Genomic DNA, 20,000 nt, shown 5'->3' on the forward strand with positions numbered 1-20,000 from the left:
TGAGGAGGGGTTCACCACTCTGTGAAAGACTGCACCATCAAATAGTGCAACAATTCAAGAATAACGTTTATCAACATAAAATAGCAATGAACTTTAGCTTTTCATCATCTACGGTACATAATATCATTAAAAGATTCAGAGAATCTGGAGAAATCTCTGTATGTAAGGGACGAGGCCAAAAACCAGTATTTGCTGGCCGTGATCTTTGGGCCCTCAGGTGGCACTGCATTAAAAACAGACATGATTCTGTAGTGGAAATCACTGCATGGGCTCAGAAACACTTCTGAAAACCACTGTCTGTGAAAACAGTTCATCACTGCATCCACAAATGCAAGTTAAAACTCTAAAACACAAAGAAGAAACCAAATATAAACAAGATCCAGAAACGCTGCCACCTTCTCTGGGCCCGAGCTCATATAAAATGGACTGAGGGGAAGTGGAAAAGTGTCCTGTGGTTCAACGAATCAATATTTGAAGTTCTTTTTTGGAAATCATGGACACTTTGTCCTCCGGGATAAAGACTACTCAGCTTGTTATCAGTGCACAGTTCAAAAGCCAGTATTCATGATGGTATAGGGGGCATTAGTGCACATGGCATGGGTGACCTGCACATCTGTGAAGGCACCATTAATGCTGAATGATATATACATGTTTTGGCAACATATGCTGCCATCCAGACAACGTCTTTTTCAGTAAAGGCCTTGATTATTTCAGCAAGACAATGTAAAACCACATTCTGCATGTATTACAGCAGCATTGCTCTGTATTAAGAGTCCAGTCGCTAAACTGACCTGCCTGCAGTCCAGACCTGTCACCACTGATAACATTTGGCAAATTATGAAGTGAAAAATGCAACAGAGGAGACCCTGAACTGATGAGCAGCTGAAATCCTGTATCAAACAAGAACAGGAAAACATTTCACTTTCTAAAAGTCTACAGAGTGCTGTTAAAGAAGAGGTGATGAAACTCAGTGGTAAACAGGCCCCCGTCCCAACTTTTTTGGAACATGTTGTTGGCATCAAATTCAAAATGGGCACATATTTTTCAAAAAATAATACATTTTCTCAGTTTCAGCATTTGTTTTCTTGTAGTATTTTCCTTTTGCACATCATTGCATTCTATTTTTATTTACATTCTGCACAGCGTCCCAACGTTTTTGGAAATGGGGTTCTAGATTTGTGTACGTATTGTTTATGTATTAATACGTACGTATTAAAGTTCATGTTGAACCCTGGTCGATGGAAATGCTGATTAATTCCCATTTCTTTTACCGACTTTTTCAGAAATTTGCTTAAAATTGTGCAAAAAGTGAACGGAGACCCTGCTACAGGTTCTCTCGGACTCATTCTGTCCGCATCTCACTCTTTAATTTCCTCTCTCTGTCTCTCCAGAGCTCCACATACCCTCTCGCACTCCAAATACTCGCACATTCTTTCTCCTCTAGTCATGTCTGCTGGAGCTGGAGCTGTGTGCTGTAGATGTTGTTGATCGAGAAAGAAGCCCAAGTTTTACCTAAGCTGTACTGACTCCACACACCCCGTCTCGTCTCCAGGCTTTTATTTTACTGTTCTGTTTAAAACATTCGGTTATGAAAAGGTACAAATACGAACTTTTCACCTGGAAAAACTTATTTAAGGTTCACAATCAGACCTTAAAACCACTGTTGGACCTTTGAGGGAACATTTACATTGAGCCTCGTTCTCCAGTATCTTCCTGAGTCTGTTCTTAAATGTGTTCTTGATAAAGGTCCGAAGAAAAAGTCTCCGTCAGATTCATGTCGTGTTCTTAAAGCGCAGAACTGTTCTCTCCTTTGTGCTCTTGAGTGTGTGTAGATTCTGTTCTTACCTAAGAACTAATTCCACATAAGAAACACTGGCGAATGACAGAATCTTCGTTTTAGATTCAGTTTTAAGAAGAAATCTCTTCGTGAGAACGGTTGGTGAATGAGGCCCACAGTTTACCTTGATGAACGAAAAACATACCTGCACAGAACCTTTTATGTCTAACCGTGTACGATTTTACAATACTTAGGTTACGATGTGACTAATAATAATGATTATTATTATTATTATTATTATTATTATTATAACGGCGCATTGCAAAGTTTTCAAGATATCAACACCGTTCCAACTCCAGATTGTCCAGTTTGATTGTATGATTCGGGCTCGTATGCAGCTTTTTGATTGGATTTTCCATCTAGCAATGGAATTTTGCAGTATTTTTTCCCATAGGAATAAATGGAGTACAAAGGTTTTGGCACCTGTCTTGTGTCACAATGATACAAATACACTCAACATCCCACACAACACACCAAACACACATACACCACACAAACGCACACACACATTCAAGATAGCAGGAGATTTCAGGTAGCAGTGTATTTAAGGTGGCATTGGATTTAAGGTAGCTGATTTATGGTAGCAACCTAGCAGGAAGTGGGAACCATTTAAGTTGAGCAACCGGTCTACGTTTCCTTCGGGAAATGCACGTTTCCAGTTATTATTGTTTTGCGTTTCCGACGCCTGGTGACCGTGTGGATAGTGTTTCTCCAGATTGTCCTCTCTTCTGTTTGGCGCTGTTTTCCTCTTTCCTCCTCGGAATTCAAGTGTGTCCAGTGTTTGGGTTTTCAGTGGAGCTGATTTAACGTTGGCTTTGCCTTTAAAGCAAAAGTCAGCTTCCTATTCGGCAGCTCTTTGTTGGGCCCGGTCCCATTTCACCCCTCACACCTACCACTCAGCCCTACCCCTCTGTTTTGAGTGTTCACGTCTAGGGGTAGGGTGTCCCGATTCTTGTTGAGATAGAGGGGGAGGGCGAAGTGTTGGGGCTACACGACCCTCCAAGCTGAGGATTTTCAAAGACTCCAAACAGAGAGTTACGAGAAAACAAGAAAAACCAGTAAGATGGAGAACAAGAGACCAAAGAAACCCACAAATGTGAGAATTTTCTCTGTAAAAAAGTTACAATAACCATCGTATTATCTTAGTTTAATGTCGTTTCAGTGTATTATGGTCCTTTTCTTCATAACAAGCCTAAAAAATCACTAGTAGTATGCTGATGTCTCAGTACCTAGCTAGCTAACTTTTCCGTTCCACCTTAAATAGTCCAGCAGTTCAACCACAAGATTTCCACCACTACCCTGTAACTCAGTTCCAAGGGGTTAGGGTGACCCTCGAAAATAAAGGGCAGGGGTAAAAAGTAGAAATGGGATCGGGCCTTGGAATTTTTCCGTTCCACCTTAAACGGTGCAGCAGTTACATCCTGGCACCCCAGAGCTCTGTGCTTAATACAGTCTTAGCCTGCGTTCGTGGATCCAGCGATGGATGGTGTTTTTTGACAGTGTTCCCGAGCCTGTGAGGAGATCTCCATCATGGAAGCGTGCTGGGTTTAATGGGGGGTTGAAGATTACAGGCATTCAGTTGTGGTTTTTGGCTTTGCACCATAGAGAACGAAATACCTAAAATTGTTGCAGTTGCTCACTGAACTAATGTTCTTCTTAAACAGTTGGATTTTTGCTGACTTATTTTTCGTGCCTCGACCCGTTCTTGCTCATAAAGCACATAGGCTTTCTTTGGATACTGCTTTTATACCCAAGCATGATTATATTATCTCTCTTAAAATGTTTTCTGGACATTTAACAATGTTTCTAGTCTTAAAAGACCCCTTTCTAACTTTTTTGGAATGTCTAACATGCATCAATTTCGAAATGAGCATCTACACCGGTCAGGCATAACATTCTGACCACCTCCTTGTTTCTACGCTCATTGTCCACTTTATCAGCTCCACTTACTATATAGGTGCACTTTGTAGTTCTACAGTTACAGACTGTAGTCCATCTGTTTCTCTGATACTTTGTTAGCCTGTTCTTCAGTGGTCAGGACCCCCATGGACCCTCACAGAGCAGGTACTATTTGGGTGGTGGATCATTCTCAGCACTGCAGCAACACTGACGTGGTGGTGGTGTGTTAGTGTGTGTTGCGCTGGTCTGAGTGGATCAGACACAGCAGTGCTGCTGGAGTTTTTAAACACTGTGTCCACTCACTGTCCACTCTATTAGACACTCCTACCTTGTCGGTCCACCTTGTAGATGTAAAGTCAGAGACGATAGCTCATCTGCTGCTGCACAGTTTGTGTTGGTCATCCTCTAGTCCTTCATCAGTGGTCACAGGACGCTGCCCACAGGACGCTGTTGGCTGGATATTTTTGGTTGGTGGACTATTCTCAGTCCAGCAGTGACACTGAGGTGTTTAAAAACTCCAGCAGCACTGCTGTGTCTGATCCACTCAGACCAGCGCAACACACACTAACACACCACCACCACGTCAGTGTTACTGCAGTGCTGAGAATGATCCACCACCCAAATAGTACCTGCTCTGTGAGGGTCCATGGGGGTCCTGACCACTGAAGAACAGGGTAAAAGGGGGCTAACAAAGTATCAGAGAAACAGATGGACTACAGTCTGTAACTGTAGAACTACAAAGTGCACCTATACAGTAAGTGGAGCTGATAAAATGGACAATGAGCGCAGAAACAAGGAGGTGGTCATAATGTTATGCCTGACCGGTGTATTTACAAAAAACTATGAAGTTGTAAGAAAAGATAACATGAAACATTAAATCTCTTGTCTTTGTACTGCTTTAGTTTGAATGCAGGTCGAAGTGGATTCACAAATCACTGCTTCTGCTTTATTTGCACTTCACACACTGTCCAAACTATGTTGAGCTGGGTTTGTTCATTAAAAACGTGTCTGTTTTGATTGTTTCATCTGTGCTGAGCCGTTTGGTGATTAAATTGTTTTCCCAGATGTGTCGTTGTGCTCTGCCGTTACCGTATATGATATCAGCACTTCCCGGCGCAGTGCTGCTCAGAGAAATGTCTGATTTTGTCAGTGATGACATTGTCAGGGTTAATGGCTGTTAGTATGGACGGCAATTAGCAGCGTTGGGCACTGGGACTGACTAATGAGCTGTTTGCTGATGAGGTCAGCATTGCTCATTGAAATGTGGACGTTTTGTTGAAAGGAGGACGTTTTGCAGGCGAACGTCATCATTTTCTCTTTCAATGTAGAAAACTGACAAAGAGAGTATAATATGTAATATATAATTATAGAAGACTAATGTTACTAAGTGAGTCACACACTCTGTAATACCCTCCAAAATCCATATGTCCACTGGGGGCCTGGACGATTGAGCGATGTAATCAGATATCGTCGATGGTTATCAAGTAAGTGTGCTTAAAAGTATCCTTTACATTATGTTTAGCTTGACCACGCAGAAACAAATGCCAACGAGTACCGAGAACAGCTATGTTGAAGTTTCTCTGACCACTGTCTGTGGCTGGAAAGCAGAGTCAGAAAAAAGTAACAGTAAAAAAGAAAACGTTGGTGTTTTCTGTCAAGCTAAAATGTCCTGATGGTTTAGAGTTAATTTATGAAAATGTGGTGCTACGTTGTTTTTGATTTAATCAACAGTTGCCTGTTTTAAAGTAAAAAATATTGTCACAGCTATTTTAGATTCTGCCCAGGCCAAATACACACTTATGAGTTCATACTCTGTGTATCATACTCTTCAGTTTATGTTCTGCATTCCATGCTGTTTGGTCTGCATTCTACATTTTCATACTTTTTGGTCCGAGCTGTACGTTTCCATACTCTTTGGTCTCTACTCTGTTTGCATACTCTGTGGTTGACGCACTTGTTTGTGTCTGTGCTATTCACTTCTGTACTCTTTGGTCCGTACTGTACATTTCCACACTCTTTGGTCCGTCATGTACATTTCCACACTCTTTGGTCCGTACTGTACATTTCCACACTCTTTGGTCCGTACTGTACATTTCCACACTCTTTGGTCCGTAATGTACATTTCCACACTCTTTGGTCCGTACTGTACATTTCCACACTCTTTGGTCCGTACTGTACATTTCCACACTCTTTGGTCCGTAATGTACATTTCCACACTCTTTGGTCCGTCATGTACATTTCCACACTCTTTGGTCCGTCATGTACATTTCCACACTCTTTGGTCCGTCATGTACATTTCCACACTCTTTGGTCCGTACTGTACATTTCCACACTCTTTGGTCCGTAATGTACATTTCCACACTCTTTGGTCCGTACTGTACATTTCCACACTCTTTGGTCCGTAATGTACATTTCCACACTCTTTGGTCCGCGCTCTGCATTTCTGTGTTCTTTGGTCCATGCCCTCTGTTCCATACTCTTTGGTTGACGCGCTGCAGTCTGTGCGTTTTGGTACGCGCTCTTCGTTCCATACTCTTTGGTTTTTAATGTACATTTTCATTCTCTTTGGTCCGTGCTGTTCATTTCCATACTATTTGGTCTGTAATGTACATTTCTATACTCTGTGGTCAGTACTGTACGTGTCCATACTCTTTGGGCTCTACTGTATGTTTCCATACTCTTTGGTCCACGCACTGCGTTCCACGCTCTTTGATCCGTGTTCTACATTTCCACACTCTTTGGTCTGTAACGTACACTTCCATACTCTTCGAATTCTGTGCATTTCAGTCCGCCCTCGGTTGTGTATGGGAGTCTGTGATTGCAGCGAGTCTTGCTAAAGCTGTGCAGGCTTTACTCTCTGTTTTTCTGCTTCTGAATGGCCTGAAGTGCTGAGAGGACTGACGGCTGTTTGTAATTAAAGGAAGTGTGAGGGTCCAGCGTCGTATTTCAGCGTTCTGTTGAAGCAGAGTTTCAACAACATTCTGCTTTGACGTGCTTAATATAAACTGTGTGTGTTTATACTGAGGAGAGGGAGAGAGAGAGAGAGAGAGAGAGAGAGAGAGAGAGAGAGACAGAGAGAGGGAGAGAGAGAGAGACAGAGAGAGGGAGAGAGAGAGAGAGAGAGAGAGAGAGAGAGAGTGAGGGAGAATGAGGCCAGGAGCGCAGCGCAAGATCCTCGTCTGAGATCACAGCTCTTATGGAGTTTCACCTACAGCTGGGAAATACGGCAAAACCTATCACTGTCTGTGTTTACATGCAAAGATTGTCTCCAATCTGATTGAACACATTCTGATTATAGATGAAGACTGAGGTGTTTATCCTCACTCTGCTCAACACTCTGATGGAACATCTCTGTTTACATGCTCACTACAAGTGATCTGATCCAACATTACGTACATGCGCAGAGAACCACTTAGTGTAGACGTTACCATGACAACCAGCATCACGTGAGTCCAGTCAGAGTGAGATGAGCAGCAGTGAGCAGCGCTTGTGTTTTTAACTGCTTTAAAATGCCGTCAGACTCAGGAAAACGTCCTTCACATGTCCTTATTAAAGGAGGCCGAGAGGAAGACGTCGTGTTCTGAGACACATAAGCTGGACGTCCGTCCCACCGCCGTCTTTTAAAGATCAGAGCATAAACTTCGTCTCCTCTGCAGACCAGTTTCTGCTCCGCCATGTTGAACGGTATAAACTTTCACTTTGACGCGACGAACATGATCAGAACGGACTTAAACTTTCCGATAGGGAATGTAATCAGATACAGGCGTTTACACGGATATTATTCTTCTATTTAACGGATTATATACAGGATTACCCACCTCGTTCAGTCGGATAGAGACTGTGTTCTGAAAGGCCTCAATCGGACTAGACTATTCTGATTGAGGTGTTTACATGGACGAATAAACTGCATCACGGTGCGTCACAGTTTGCTCTGTCCTGGTTGTCGTCAGGGCCTGAACACTGAACGACTGTGGGTTTGATTGAAAGGGGAGCGTTATCAGCCCAGTTTAACTGGATTTAGTTTCATGATATTTGAAGTATTGGATACAAATCACAGTTCCTGTTTTTAAAAGGTGGCACTACTTTCTTTGTTCCAACTTATCAGATGTCAGAAAAATAAATATAGTGATGTCGTGAGTCCTGAACGTATCGTGATTTGGCATTTTATCGTCCCTGCTGCTGTTTGTCCTTCTCTGTGATCAACCGGGTATCATTCATGAGCCCTCACGGGTTCTGGAGTCCCAGATTTAGCTGGAACACTCGTTCCCGGTGTTGATCTGTCTCTCCTCTCTGTCTTGTCTCAGGGCTGCGGGGTCTCTTCCTTTTCCAGAGCTCTGGCCACTGTCTGACCTACATCTCTGTCTCTCTCTCTCTCTCTCTTCTCTGTCTGTCTCTCTCATTTCTCTCTCTCTTCTCTGTCTGTCTTTTCTCTTTTCTCTCTCTCTGCCGTTCTTTGTCTCTTTTCTTTCTCTATTTTTTTTCTCTCTCTCTGTCTTTATCTCTGTTCTCTGTCTGTCTCTATCTCTCTTCATCTCTCTATCTCCCCTTCTTTATTTCCTTTAGTCTTCGTCATTCTTTTTCTTTCATCTTGTCTTTTTGTCTTATTCTTTCTTCTACTCTTTGTCTCTTTCTCTCTCTTTCTCCTCTTTCATCATTATATTTCTGCCTCTCTCTTTCTGCCTCTTTCTTTTGCTCTTTGTCTTTCTTTAGGTCCTTGTTGTTTCTTTCTCTCTTTGCTTCTTTCTGTCTTTTTGGTATTTTTCTCTCTCTCTCTCTCTCTCTCTCTCTCTCTCTCTCTCTCTCTCTCTCTTTCACTGTTTCTTTTTTTAGCCTTCTTTTTGCTTCACACCCCCCTCTCTTTTTAGTCCACAGTCTGGAAAACATCCTGTTCTTTTCTCCTCCTCCACTCCTCCAGCCTGCTCTCCATCCCTCCTTCTTTCTTCCTCTCTTTCTGCTGGGTTCTGTATCTGTTAGCTCAGCTCAGTGTTCAGTCGCTGATATCTGAGCTGGTGTTTATCAGGTCGACACCTCTGTTCTGATGCGGTTTCTCCCGAGAACCCTTTCGGTGCTGTATAGAACCATAAACAGCACATTCTCCATCGATTTGAAGAACCAGTTCATGATGGAAAGAACCTTTTAATCATGCAATGGGTTCTTTGAATGTTCATGGTTCTGTGTAACTAATTTCTTTACTACAGAACCCGTAAAGAACCACCTTTGTTAGAGTGTCCAGTATTTTGTTGGCCACCTTTATTAATAACCGACATTTAGCCAAAACAAAAATCCCAAAATTCAAAATCAAACACCCCCCAGCAAACAAATATCTGAGTGATTGATTTTTCAGCAAATATCTGAGTGATTGATTTTTCACTTGATGGTTCTTCAGGGGTTCTTCAGTAAAGAAAATGTTTCTATATAGAACCGTGAACACTTAAACCCTTTGCATGATCAGACGGTTCTTTGCATGGTGAAATGGTTCTTCATAGAGAATGTGCTGTAGATGGTTCGATATAGAAGCTTTATGTGAAGGGTTCTATATAGCACCAAAAGGGTTCTTCTATTGTTACAAGCTTGACAAAACAATAGCAGAACCCTTTTTGGAGCTGTATAGATCCCTATGCAACACATTCTCCATCCTTCTGAAGAGCCGTATCACCATGCAAAGAGTTCTTTGATTATGCAAATGGTTCTTTGAGTGTGCATGATTCTTTAGAACCGTTTTCTTTGCTAAAGAACCCTTGAAGAACCCTCTTTTTTAAGTGTGTGCTGTTATTTCGGTTAAAAGTGTCAGTTGCGTTGTTCTAATCCTCAGCTCCGTTTTTCAGCTCTGCCTTTATTTGACTGCTTCACGTGCCGTATTTCCTTATTTTCCGTTTTTCCCGTCTTCCGTCTCTTCCCTGTTGAATCAGCGGAGATGCTGTGGCTCCATGGGTTCCCGGGCCGTCAGAAAGCGAGTGTGTTTTTTAGAGAAACTCGTGAAAGTTCTCCGTGAGAGAGATCTCAGATCCCCTCAGAACACGGCAGCGTCGGGCTCAGCTGTCAGACTGACTCAGAGCCGAGCTCTCAGGAAGGGAAAGTCCTGCGTCTTTTTAAACTTTTATTTTGACTGACATGCCAGGTGGGAGCAGCGGAGGCGTTCAAAACTGGATCACACTAACGGAATCATGGGGAATCTAATTGATGTGCCAAATTATGGCTTTTCTCTCTCTCTCTCTCTCTCTCTCTCTCTCTCTCTCATGCTCACATAATCGAGTTATTATCTAGTGTTACCATAGCAACATAACCTCAACTGCTTTCCCCTGGTGTGTATACACAAATTTCCAGGGTTGATACTGGTTTTGAGGTCACGTTTTAGCTCTAGTTCAGCGTTTTTTGGCTTCTGTCGAAAGTGCGGCCTTGAAACACAATGCTGGAGTTTCCCGGAGATGGTTTCATATAAATTTGATTAAAAATCATATTTTGGTGTTATAATTTATCTTAATATCTTAATATGTTTAATATGTCGTTGTTTTGTTTTGTGTTCCTGTGTATTGATGCAGTTTGTCAGAGTGGAAAAAATGCTTGTCAGGTCAAATCAGCTGTGTCCCAGTTCAGGGGCTGCATGCTTTGAAGGACGCAGTCTACTCAGGTGTGTCCTTCAAAAGGCTGAACTGGAATGAGACGCTCTGCTCTATGGTGGATTTACGGTTTGTGTCACAGCTCCGCTGTTCCCGCCCACACGGCTGCGTCACGAAACGCAGCTCCTGTGAAGTTCTTTTAAAGTTCTTTAAAGATGGAGAAACTTTGATTTTAGTGTTTTATTTCTTCATTTGTAAGAGCTGGAGCCGCTTCTCTCTGTCGGCTCTTTGCTCCCTAAAACAAAACGAAATGTTGGCGTCAGTTTTGCTTTTGTTTTTAACATCTGTATCGTTCACTGTTCGACTCAGTTTAAACCCAGTACTTACATTTAAAGTGTCTCCTCAGCCGCCGTTCGCTCCTCTGCTGACGCCCCCATGTTCTTGAATCCTCGCCGGCACACAGTGAACCTCAGGATATGTTGGATGGCGATGGCCTGTTGGATCCTGCATTGCCATGGAAACGAAGGACACATTTCTCGGCCGCATATGAAGGAGACTTCGAAATGGGACAGTCCAGTCGCGCCGCTGTGACGCAGTCGGCCTTCAAATGCAGCCTCCGAAGGATGCAGCCCCTGAATTGGGGACGCAGCTAATGATGGTATACTGATGACGTCACAATCACTCAGCAGTGCTGTGGCTGTTTGCAGTGAAAAAGCTGTAATTGATCCAGTGACAGCAGTGAAAACTGATGTGTATTGACTTGATTTTGTTTGATTTGTTGCTGTAGTGATTAACAAATGAACGCTGAAAGCTAAAAGGCTGAGGTTTCCCGCTGTGTTACTAGCGCCCCGTCCCAAACCGCATACTAGCTCACTAAATAGCGTGAAAAAATAGTGCACATCCCATTAGAAGTGCACTCATTAGTGTAGTAGGTGAAGTACAGAAGTGTGTGGTTTGGGACGCGGCGTTGGATCAGCCAGTGAGACGCGATCAACAGCTGCTCTGCTGTGCTGCTCGTTAGCTGCTCATTAAACACCTCCAAGAGGAAGTTTGAGGGGTTTTTTGATTAAGGAGTGTTTACTGAGGCAAATTATTGCATTTATTGAGGAAAATTGATGCATTTATTGGAGTTAATCGATGCGTTTATTGGGGTATATCAGTGCGTTTATTGAGTTAAATTAATGTATTTATTCAGGTAAAATTAATACATTTATTAAGGTAAATTAATGCTTTTATTGAGATAAATTTATGCATTTATTAAGGTTAACTAATGTCAGCCTCGTATTCGCCAACTTTCATAAATCGTTCTGTGTTTAAGGCGCCTCAGTGTAACTGCAGCTCCATTTAAGGTGGAACGGAAAATTCAGATGAGAATCTGGTGAATAAGAAGCTTCATCTTTATATCTGTGTGAGTTTATTATTTAAGAGCTTTGTCAGTTTTGTAGCCACTTTTATTAGTTTTTATAAAATCTCACACTGGAATGTTCTGAACTCTGGAGATGTGCAGGTCATACGGCTCCACCAATCAGCTGATCTTCTCCTCGTAGTGTTTCTGGAGACGCATCTAAAGTGTCCACATATCTGTTCATGTGTTTGTGGTCATTCTGGTCTGTGTTGTTGGTGTTTATCCTCCTGCAGGGCTGTATCTGCAGTAACGGTGATGAGACGAGCTCTATCAGAGCTACAGCTCACCTGCCAACATGGAGACGTGTTGCTCTGAATGACTATTGAGCACTATGAATAGGTGGAGATGTGCTGGGATAAAAGTACTGAACACTGGCATAGTAAACACTTTTTAACGTGGTCTGTAAAAGCAAAACACAAGCTGTGCTAAAGTATCTGCCTTTTATTCATTTTAGAAATATATCGCCTAATTTTCACATCGTTGCGAAATATTTAGGTCACATCTGAATATTCGTGATTATTCAGGTGTCTAATACAGTTAAATGGTGCAGCTCTGCGTGTGTCCGTGTTCTCGTGTACAAACAGTCCTGAGCTGATTTATGAAAATGTTCCTGCCGCTCTGAAATTAGCGGCTGTGATGTGTTCAGTTAAACTTCCACAGCGAACAGAAGATGAGCGTTTCAGACGGCGGCTCTCGCCCGCTGCAGTCCCTCGCCGCCTGCTCGCGCTTTTGTTTCCGTTTTTTCACTTTCATTTCTTTCTTCTTTTATTTGGTCTCTTAATGTCGTCCTTGTGCCTGTTTATTGTATTACGGTCTTGTGGCGTTGTTGTTTACATGTCTGACATCACTCCTACATTTTCATACTTAAGCCTGATGTCTTTTTCTGTAACAAAAATGATTCACTTCCGCCTGATAGACCTCAGAGTGCCCGTCATGCCTCTTGCCCTGCTGTTATTTTCCCCATAGTTATCACCGAAACCCCTGGATTACGATCTTGTTAAGGAGTTCAAATGCAAATATGAGTAACACTTCATTTTTAGGTCAGTTTCAGTGGTTGGTCAGCTGACGATAAGCAGAGGAAAACGAGTTTGTGTAATTATTAATAGAATCATTTTTGTCATATCTCTCCTTTTGAGTCTTGGTTCCTCTCGAGGTTTCTTTCTCTTGCTCTTAGGTAGTTTTTCCTTGCCACTGTCGCCATTGGCGACGCTCATGGGGGCTCAGACCCGGATTTTTCTGTAAAGCTGCTTTGTGACAACGCCTGTTGTAAAAAGCGCCATATAAATGAACTTTGACTTGACTTTGTTATATGGAGTAACGACTGACGGCTGACTATCGTTACACTGAATGCAGTTTGTGCTTTAAAGTTGCTGCTTCAGCCACTTTCAGAGGAACAGTTCTCATTTTCTCCCTCAAAAGCTGTCAGCATGGAGTAGATGCTGGGTTACCTTTAGCACACTGAGCTTCTCTGGCTCTTAAACTGTTCTGTGTGGGCGGGGCAAGAGGTGCAGCCTTGTGATTGGTCAGGGCAATGCTTATGGAAGTGTTACTCAAAAGTAGGAACGCCCAGTTTACGCTGAGAGGAGAGAAAAATAGTGATATATCGGTCATTCGTTGGTCACTATATTTGGGTTCACACACATTTGGGTTCCGCTTGTCTTTAATATTAATGTGCGCGACTCTTCTAAGTGAATGCTGGGCGCCGACTCACATTAAAGAGCCTCTTTGTAGATTAAGACCAAACATATGGAGAGACTTTGTTGCTGTAGCTGAAAATCTATCATTCGATCATGCAGAAAATCAGATTGTGTCAGTGACTGGTTCAGTGTGTTTTCGTGCTCTTGAGTAATCAGTTAATGGGGAAACTCCTGGTCTACATGAGTCAGGCAGTAATCAGATCTCTACTTTACAACCAGCCAATAAACTCACAGAAGGTAGACGTGATGTCTCAAACTTCATGTTGAGGCTTTTTTTTTTTATACGTCGCCACTTTACCTGGAAATATGAACATACAACATCTGGAAGATGAAGAATATTTAAATCCTTCATTTCGTCAAACATGTATTTGGTTTCAGCATCGCTCCAAAAGTGTTCTGCTGCTCACTTATTTCCGGTACCGCTGTTTATTTTCGCACATGCTCAGACTGAGAAATCTGAAAGAAATCAGAGTAAGAGTTTACATGCACTGAGAAATCTGATTACTGAGCTAAAATCCAGCCTCTTTATCAGATTTCTAGACCTCACTCTGATCTAAGAAATCAAAGTATGCTGTTTACACAGCTACTTAATAATTGGATAACTGCAGAAATCTGATTTATGTTTGTATTGTTGAGTGCATGTAAACACACTCATTGTTTACAATCTGCTACTTAATAAGATGTCTGTTCAGGAGTTCTGTAGTAAAGACAGTGAGTGTTTGTCGTTCTATATAGAGCCAAAGAACCATTCGTGTGCTTAAATGATTCTTTGCATGGTGAAAAAGTTATTCAGATTGATGGAGAACGTGTTGTATATGGTTCTATACACAGCATCAAAAAGGGTTGTCAACCTTGTAACAACAGAACCCGTTTTGGTGTTCTGTAGAACCATGTACAACACCTTCTCCAATCTGAATTATTCTGAAGAACTATTTTACCATGCCAGGAACCATTTTAAGCATTCAGATGGCTCTGTATATAACTCATGGTTCTAAATCGAGCCATTCCCTTTACTAAAGAACACTTGAAGAAGGTTTTAGCTTAAAATGTAGTTTTAAAACTCCATTCATGGTGGAGGGATACATGCAGGGCGCTGTGAGGCAAAATAGTCCCCAAAGAAAACTTATTATTTCAGATTTTCCACTATTTTCCATCATCAACATTCCATATAAACTCAGAAGACTCGTGTAGGTTCACTGGTGGTTCTGGATAGTATATAAAATGACTATATGTGTGTTGTTGTCATGGCGACCCCTGGTTCCTATCACCACCACTGTAAAGACACCTGAACCATCTCACACCAAACCACTCTGAATCACCCTGTTTACATCAACAACCACTGAATGAATGTTCAGAAATGTAGAAATTGGTGGAATTGTTACGCTTTGTAGCTAAAAAATCAGACCTTCTGTTTGACAAAAGTCTCCAGTCTGGGTCTGAAGCCCTGACATCCACATATACATGTGAATATACATCCACACTAATGTGGCATCTCAAGCAAACGGGTGTGACTTCCTGAGAATCCTATGGAGGAACGGAGTCCTGCAGAGGTTTGTTCGCAGAAAAATGCCTGAATGTGTAGATGAACTTTTGGTGAACCCAAACCTGCCCTCCCTCTTCCTTCTGTTCCTCTCTTCCTCCGTCCCCGTCGGGCCTCGGCGCTCGTCTTCCTCTCTGTCCCCCTCTCTGGAAACAACCATCTTTTTTGTAAACAAAGCAGACGTGTTGGTCGATGACTATTTGCCCCAGTTTCACTTCATCTAACGGACCAAGTGAGAGGTCAGCAACATGCGGCTCTTTTAGTAGGAGTTAATGTAGAACTGCTAATTCACCGTTTAACCCTGAAGATCAGTGCAGACTGCTGGTCACCATAGCAACACAGACAACAGTCTCGCCTAGTTAGTAGCTAACGAAACGGCAAAGAGAGAGATTTAAGATGAACATCGATGATTTGGAGACGAATGGACTTATTAGCATTAATAATCACTCCAGCTGGTTTCCTGATACGTTTCTCATTCGCCAGCTCAAAGTTTCCCGTTCCCTCTTAAAAGGTGTCTGAGGCGCCAGAATGTAACTGCTGCGCCGTTTAAAGTGGAACGGAAAAATTCGAATGAGAAGCTGGAGAATGAGAAGCGACTTCAGCCTTGTGAAAAGTCGAACATTGAGAGACATTTTATGGGAAACTGTTCTGCTTTTGCGGAAAAGTTTCCTGCTGGAGATGTGAGAAAAACAGCTGTAGTTGAGGCAAAGCTTAAAGCAGAGCAAAGTACGATTGTTTTTGTTTATATTTTTTAGTCTATACTAGCACATTAGCACTAAGGCCCAATACCGTTTCTTCTTTTTACCCCTACCCCTTGTCTTCGAGTGTCACCCTAACCCCTTGGAACTGAGATACAAGTGTTAGTGGTTGAAATCTTCCAATACAATGGGACCCTCAATTTAAACATCGTCAGGCTACTAGTGATAGCAGAGGAGGGTAAAGTTCGGCTCCTCACTGCTGGGCTTTAGTTACATTTAGGGCATCATATGACTTCAAAGAGGGGGGCAATTATTTATTATCACCCACCCCTAATTCTTCAGTGATATGAAGCTGAAGTCAGATATTCACCAGATTCTTGTTAGAATTTTCCCGTTCCACCTTAAATGGAGCAGCAGTTACATTCTGGCTCTTCAGGCGTCAGAACTGCTCGACTATTTAAGGTGGAACAGGAAGTTAGCTTATTATGAACAAAACGACCATAATACATTGAAACGACATTAAATTAAGATAATACAATAGTTACCATCATTTTTTAACAGAGAAGATTCTCACATTTGTGGGTTTCTTTGGTCTCTTGTTCTCCATCTTGCCGTTTTCTTTTTTCCTCATAACTCTCTGTTTGGAGTCTCTGAAAAACCTCTGTTTGGAGGGTCATGTAGCCCCAACACTTCACCCCCCCCCCCGTAACTCAACAAGAATCAGGACACCCTACCCCTAGACGTGAACGCGCAAAACAGAGGGCTAAGGGCTGAGTTGTAGGGGCGAGGGGTGAAATGGGACTGGGCCAAAGACATTTACAGCCAAGATGGTAAAACGTTACTTCAATAATACAGACATGAAACGTTGTTACTCCCACGGTGGTTTGATTTTTGTTGAAAGGACAAAATGGTGCTTCCTAACATTTTGGTTTGCGACCCCTGGCTTAGAGCAAAACTGGACTTTGAAAGAAAAGAATGAAAGATTATTCATATCATGTAAGCATATTTCATACACAAAGCTAGCAGGCGACAGCAAACATCTTCTCTTGGTCTTGTTTTGAGAAAACTTGGCGCATCTATCCATTTGTTTGCTCTAAGCATTGATCTAAAGTATCTGTGGGGGGAGAGTTATGTAAGTCTGGTTGTTGTCCGCTTAAGTACGATAAGCAGATCTGTTGTTTTGCAGGATTTGGCCAAACTGGACCATATAGATTTTGAATAAGAGGGACCCCAGAATTGAGCCTTGAGGCACTCCAAGTCTTTGTTTAGGATAAATGTCTGCCAATGGTGAAGCTGCCTCTGTTGTTTTAATACTGTTTATATTGTGTGAGGTTTAATGAAAAATGAAACAAGGAAGCTCACGATGAACGCAGGCCGCTACTTAGAGGAAAACAAAACACTTCCTCTGTACTTCAGAATTGAATGCAGGGGGAAGCACAGTCCACGCAAACTTGTGGTTAGTATGTTTCCTTATGGCTAAGGATTTAGATTGCGACTAGCACATTAGCTGGGGGCTAATTTATTACCTAGTGGCTAGCGTTTTAGCATATTAGCTTGTGGCTTTCGTGTTTGTTTTGTTTTATTCTAGGCTACTTCAGATTTCTTTTTCAGTGACCATGTTTGAAGTATTTTGGTCTGCTGGGCGGTCAGGTTGTGAACTGTTTTCTCAGCACAGACTAAACAGTCTTTGGAGAATCTGTGGTTTTAATGTCTTTCTGAAACCTGTCAGGTCACGTTTCATGTGTGTCACATGTGTGCAGCAGCTTTTCACCTGCAGAGTAAAATATCAAGTATTGAATTTTCACTACTGCTTATACAAACACAAGAAAGCTGCTCACATGTTCAGGAGCCACAAGTTTCCGTTCCTCTTATTACAATTTAAGAATAGCTTACTGGATAATATGAACTTACTGAATGTTGGTTCCTTTAAGGCCAACACAGAGAGAACGAGGAGGTATGTCTTTTCCCTCAGGCCATTCGGGCCCACAACCAGGACAACCACTAGGACTATTTATACACGCACACACAACTGGACTGCCACACAACACCCATATACCCTACATACACAGTACACACTGCTATAATTTATAAATATTTGTAATAATTTTTAACCTCTTTCAATTCTGCTGCCTCCTGCTCGTTTGAGCACATCTGCACTTTACGTTGCACATATTCTTGTGTTTTATTATATCAGTACCCTTTTCAAGTCGAGTCTAAAGACACATCCACAATAGAACTTTGCAGTTTGTATCACAGTTAGCGAGTCTGGCTAACTCGCTAGCCATTAACAGTAAAAACACAAAAATAAATATAATTATATACTGATGAAAGCATAGTACTGCACACTGCAGCAAAAAACATCTAGAAAACCGCACCAGTAACACACCTGACCTAACATGACCACACCTGTAACACACCTGACCTGACCACACCTGTAACACACCTGACCTAACCACACCTGTAGCACACCTGACCTAACATAACCACACCTGTAACACACATAATATAACCACACCTGTAACACACCTAACATAACATAACCACACCTGTAACACACCTAACCTAACATAACCACACCTGTAACACACCTGACCTAACATAACCACACCTGTAACACACCTGACCTAACATAACCACACCTGTAACACACCTGACCTAACATAACCACACCTGCAACACACCTAACCTAACATAACCACACCTGTATTACACGTAACCTAACCACACCTGTAATACACCTAACCACACCTGCAACACACCTAACCTAACATAACCACACCTGCAACACACCTGACCTAACATAACCACACCTGCAACACACCTGACCTAACATAACCACACCTGTAACACACCTAACCACACCTGTAACACACCTGACCTAACATAACCACACCTGTAACACACCTAACCTAACATAACCACACCTGTAATACACCTAACCACACCTGCAACACACCTGACCTAACATAACCACACCTGTAACACACCTAACCACACCTGCAACACACCTGACCTAACATAACCACACCTGTAACACACCTAACCACACCTGCAACACACCTGACCTAACATAACCACACCTGTAACACACCTAACCACACCTGCAACACACCTGACCTAACATAACCACACCTGTAACACACCTAACCACACCTGCAACACACCTGACCTAACATAACCACACCTGTAACACACCTAACCACACCTGCAACACACCTGACCTAACATAACCACACCTGTAACACACCTAACCACACCTGCAACACACCTGACCTAACATAACCACACCTGTAACACACCTGATCTAACCACACCTGTAACACACCTGACCTAACATAACCACACCTGTATAAAATTCTCAGTGTCCACCTTTGATTTGTTGTCTTTGTTCTATTTTTAATGAAATATCAGGTTTAAATGATTTGCATATCATTTGCATTCTGTTTTTATTTTTATTTTGCACAGCATCCTAACTTTTTTGGAAATGGGGCAACATTCAGAGAACATTCAGGGGGGAAATGTCTACAGGACAAAGCTGGTCACCACAGGATGTGATAGCTGTGATTTTTCGCAAATTATCAGTTTTTCTCAGAGAACATGACACAGATTTTTATAATCTGAACATCACGCCAACTGCCAAGTGACACGGCTTCAGAGGTCTGTTGGTCAAATGGTCGACTTTATGTGTCAGTTAATCAACATTGTTTAATGTGGTTTTGAGCCGCTTACTTCATACACACTGCTGCCTGGTTCAGTTCCTGTCTCCTCACACAGGTTAATAACTGATGATAACTGATGATGGACAGTTATCGGTCAAAAGAATTTGCCAAAATTTGCATCTCAACTTTTAAATGTGTTCATTTTAAGTGAAATTTCAGTATTAAATATCAAAGTTTTACTAAGTACCTCTCTCTCTCTCTCTCTCTCTCTCTCTCTCTCTCTCTCTCTCTCTCTCTGCAGCCCAGTGTTCTGGTGGTGAGTTATATTGAATCAGCGAAAGCGGCGGCTCAGTTTGGGTTCTACCAGCAGGCTGAATGGAAACCGGACGACTCTATGATCGCAGTGGCGGTGAGTGACCCTCATCTTTGTCTTTCACACTTCTCTCTCTCTCTCTCTCTCTCTCTCTCTCTCTCTCTCTCTCTCTCTCTCTCTCTCTCTCATCCTCCCTCTCTGGAGCTCTGGGTGGGCGTCTGGCAGAGCCGTCAGCTGTTTAAAGTTTTGATTACACATTATATTGTCAGTATGAAAGTTTGTGTCTTTCAAATTTTATTGATTTTACAGTTTTTTTTAGAGCAGTTTTTCGTGTGTGACTCTGAGAAATACACCTTTTAAGGGTTTTTTTAATTCGAAACCTGCAGCAGACTACA

At 42.2% G+C, this 20,000-nt stretch overlaps 1 protein-coding gene across 1 annotated transcript in view; it reads left to right on the forward strand.

The window, feature by feature from the left end:
• ric1 (RIC1 homolog, RAB6A GEF complex partner 1) overlaps positions 1-20,000 on the forward strand; it is an 84,227-nt gene that overhangs the window by 7,577 nt on the left and 56,650 nt on the right. Inside the window, exon 2 of the mRNA XM_036587640.1 lies at positions 19,594-19,701. Coding sequence (XP_036443533.1) covers positions 19,594-19,701 — 108 coding nt within the window. The remainder of the gene's footprint in view (positions 1-19,593; positions 19,702-20,000) is intronic.

Source organism: Colossoma macropomum, unplaced genomic scaffold (assembly GCF_904425465.1).
Source record: "Colossoma macropomum unplaced genomic scaffold, Colossoma_macropomum, whole genome shotgun sequence".
NCBI classification, from domain to species: domain Eukaryota; kingdom Metazoa; phylum Chordata; class Actinopteri; order Characiformes; family Serrasalmidae; genus Colossoma; species Colossoma macropomum.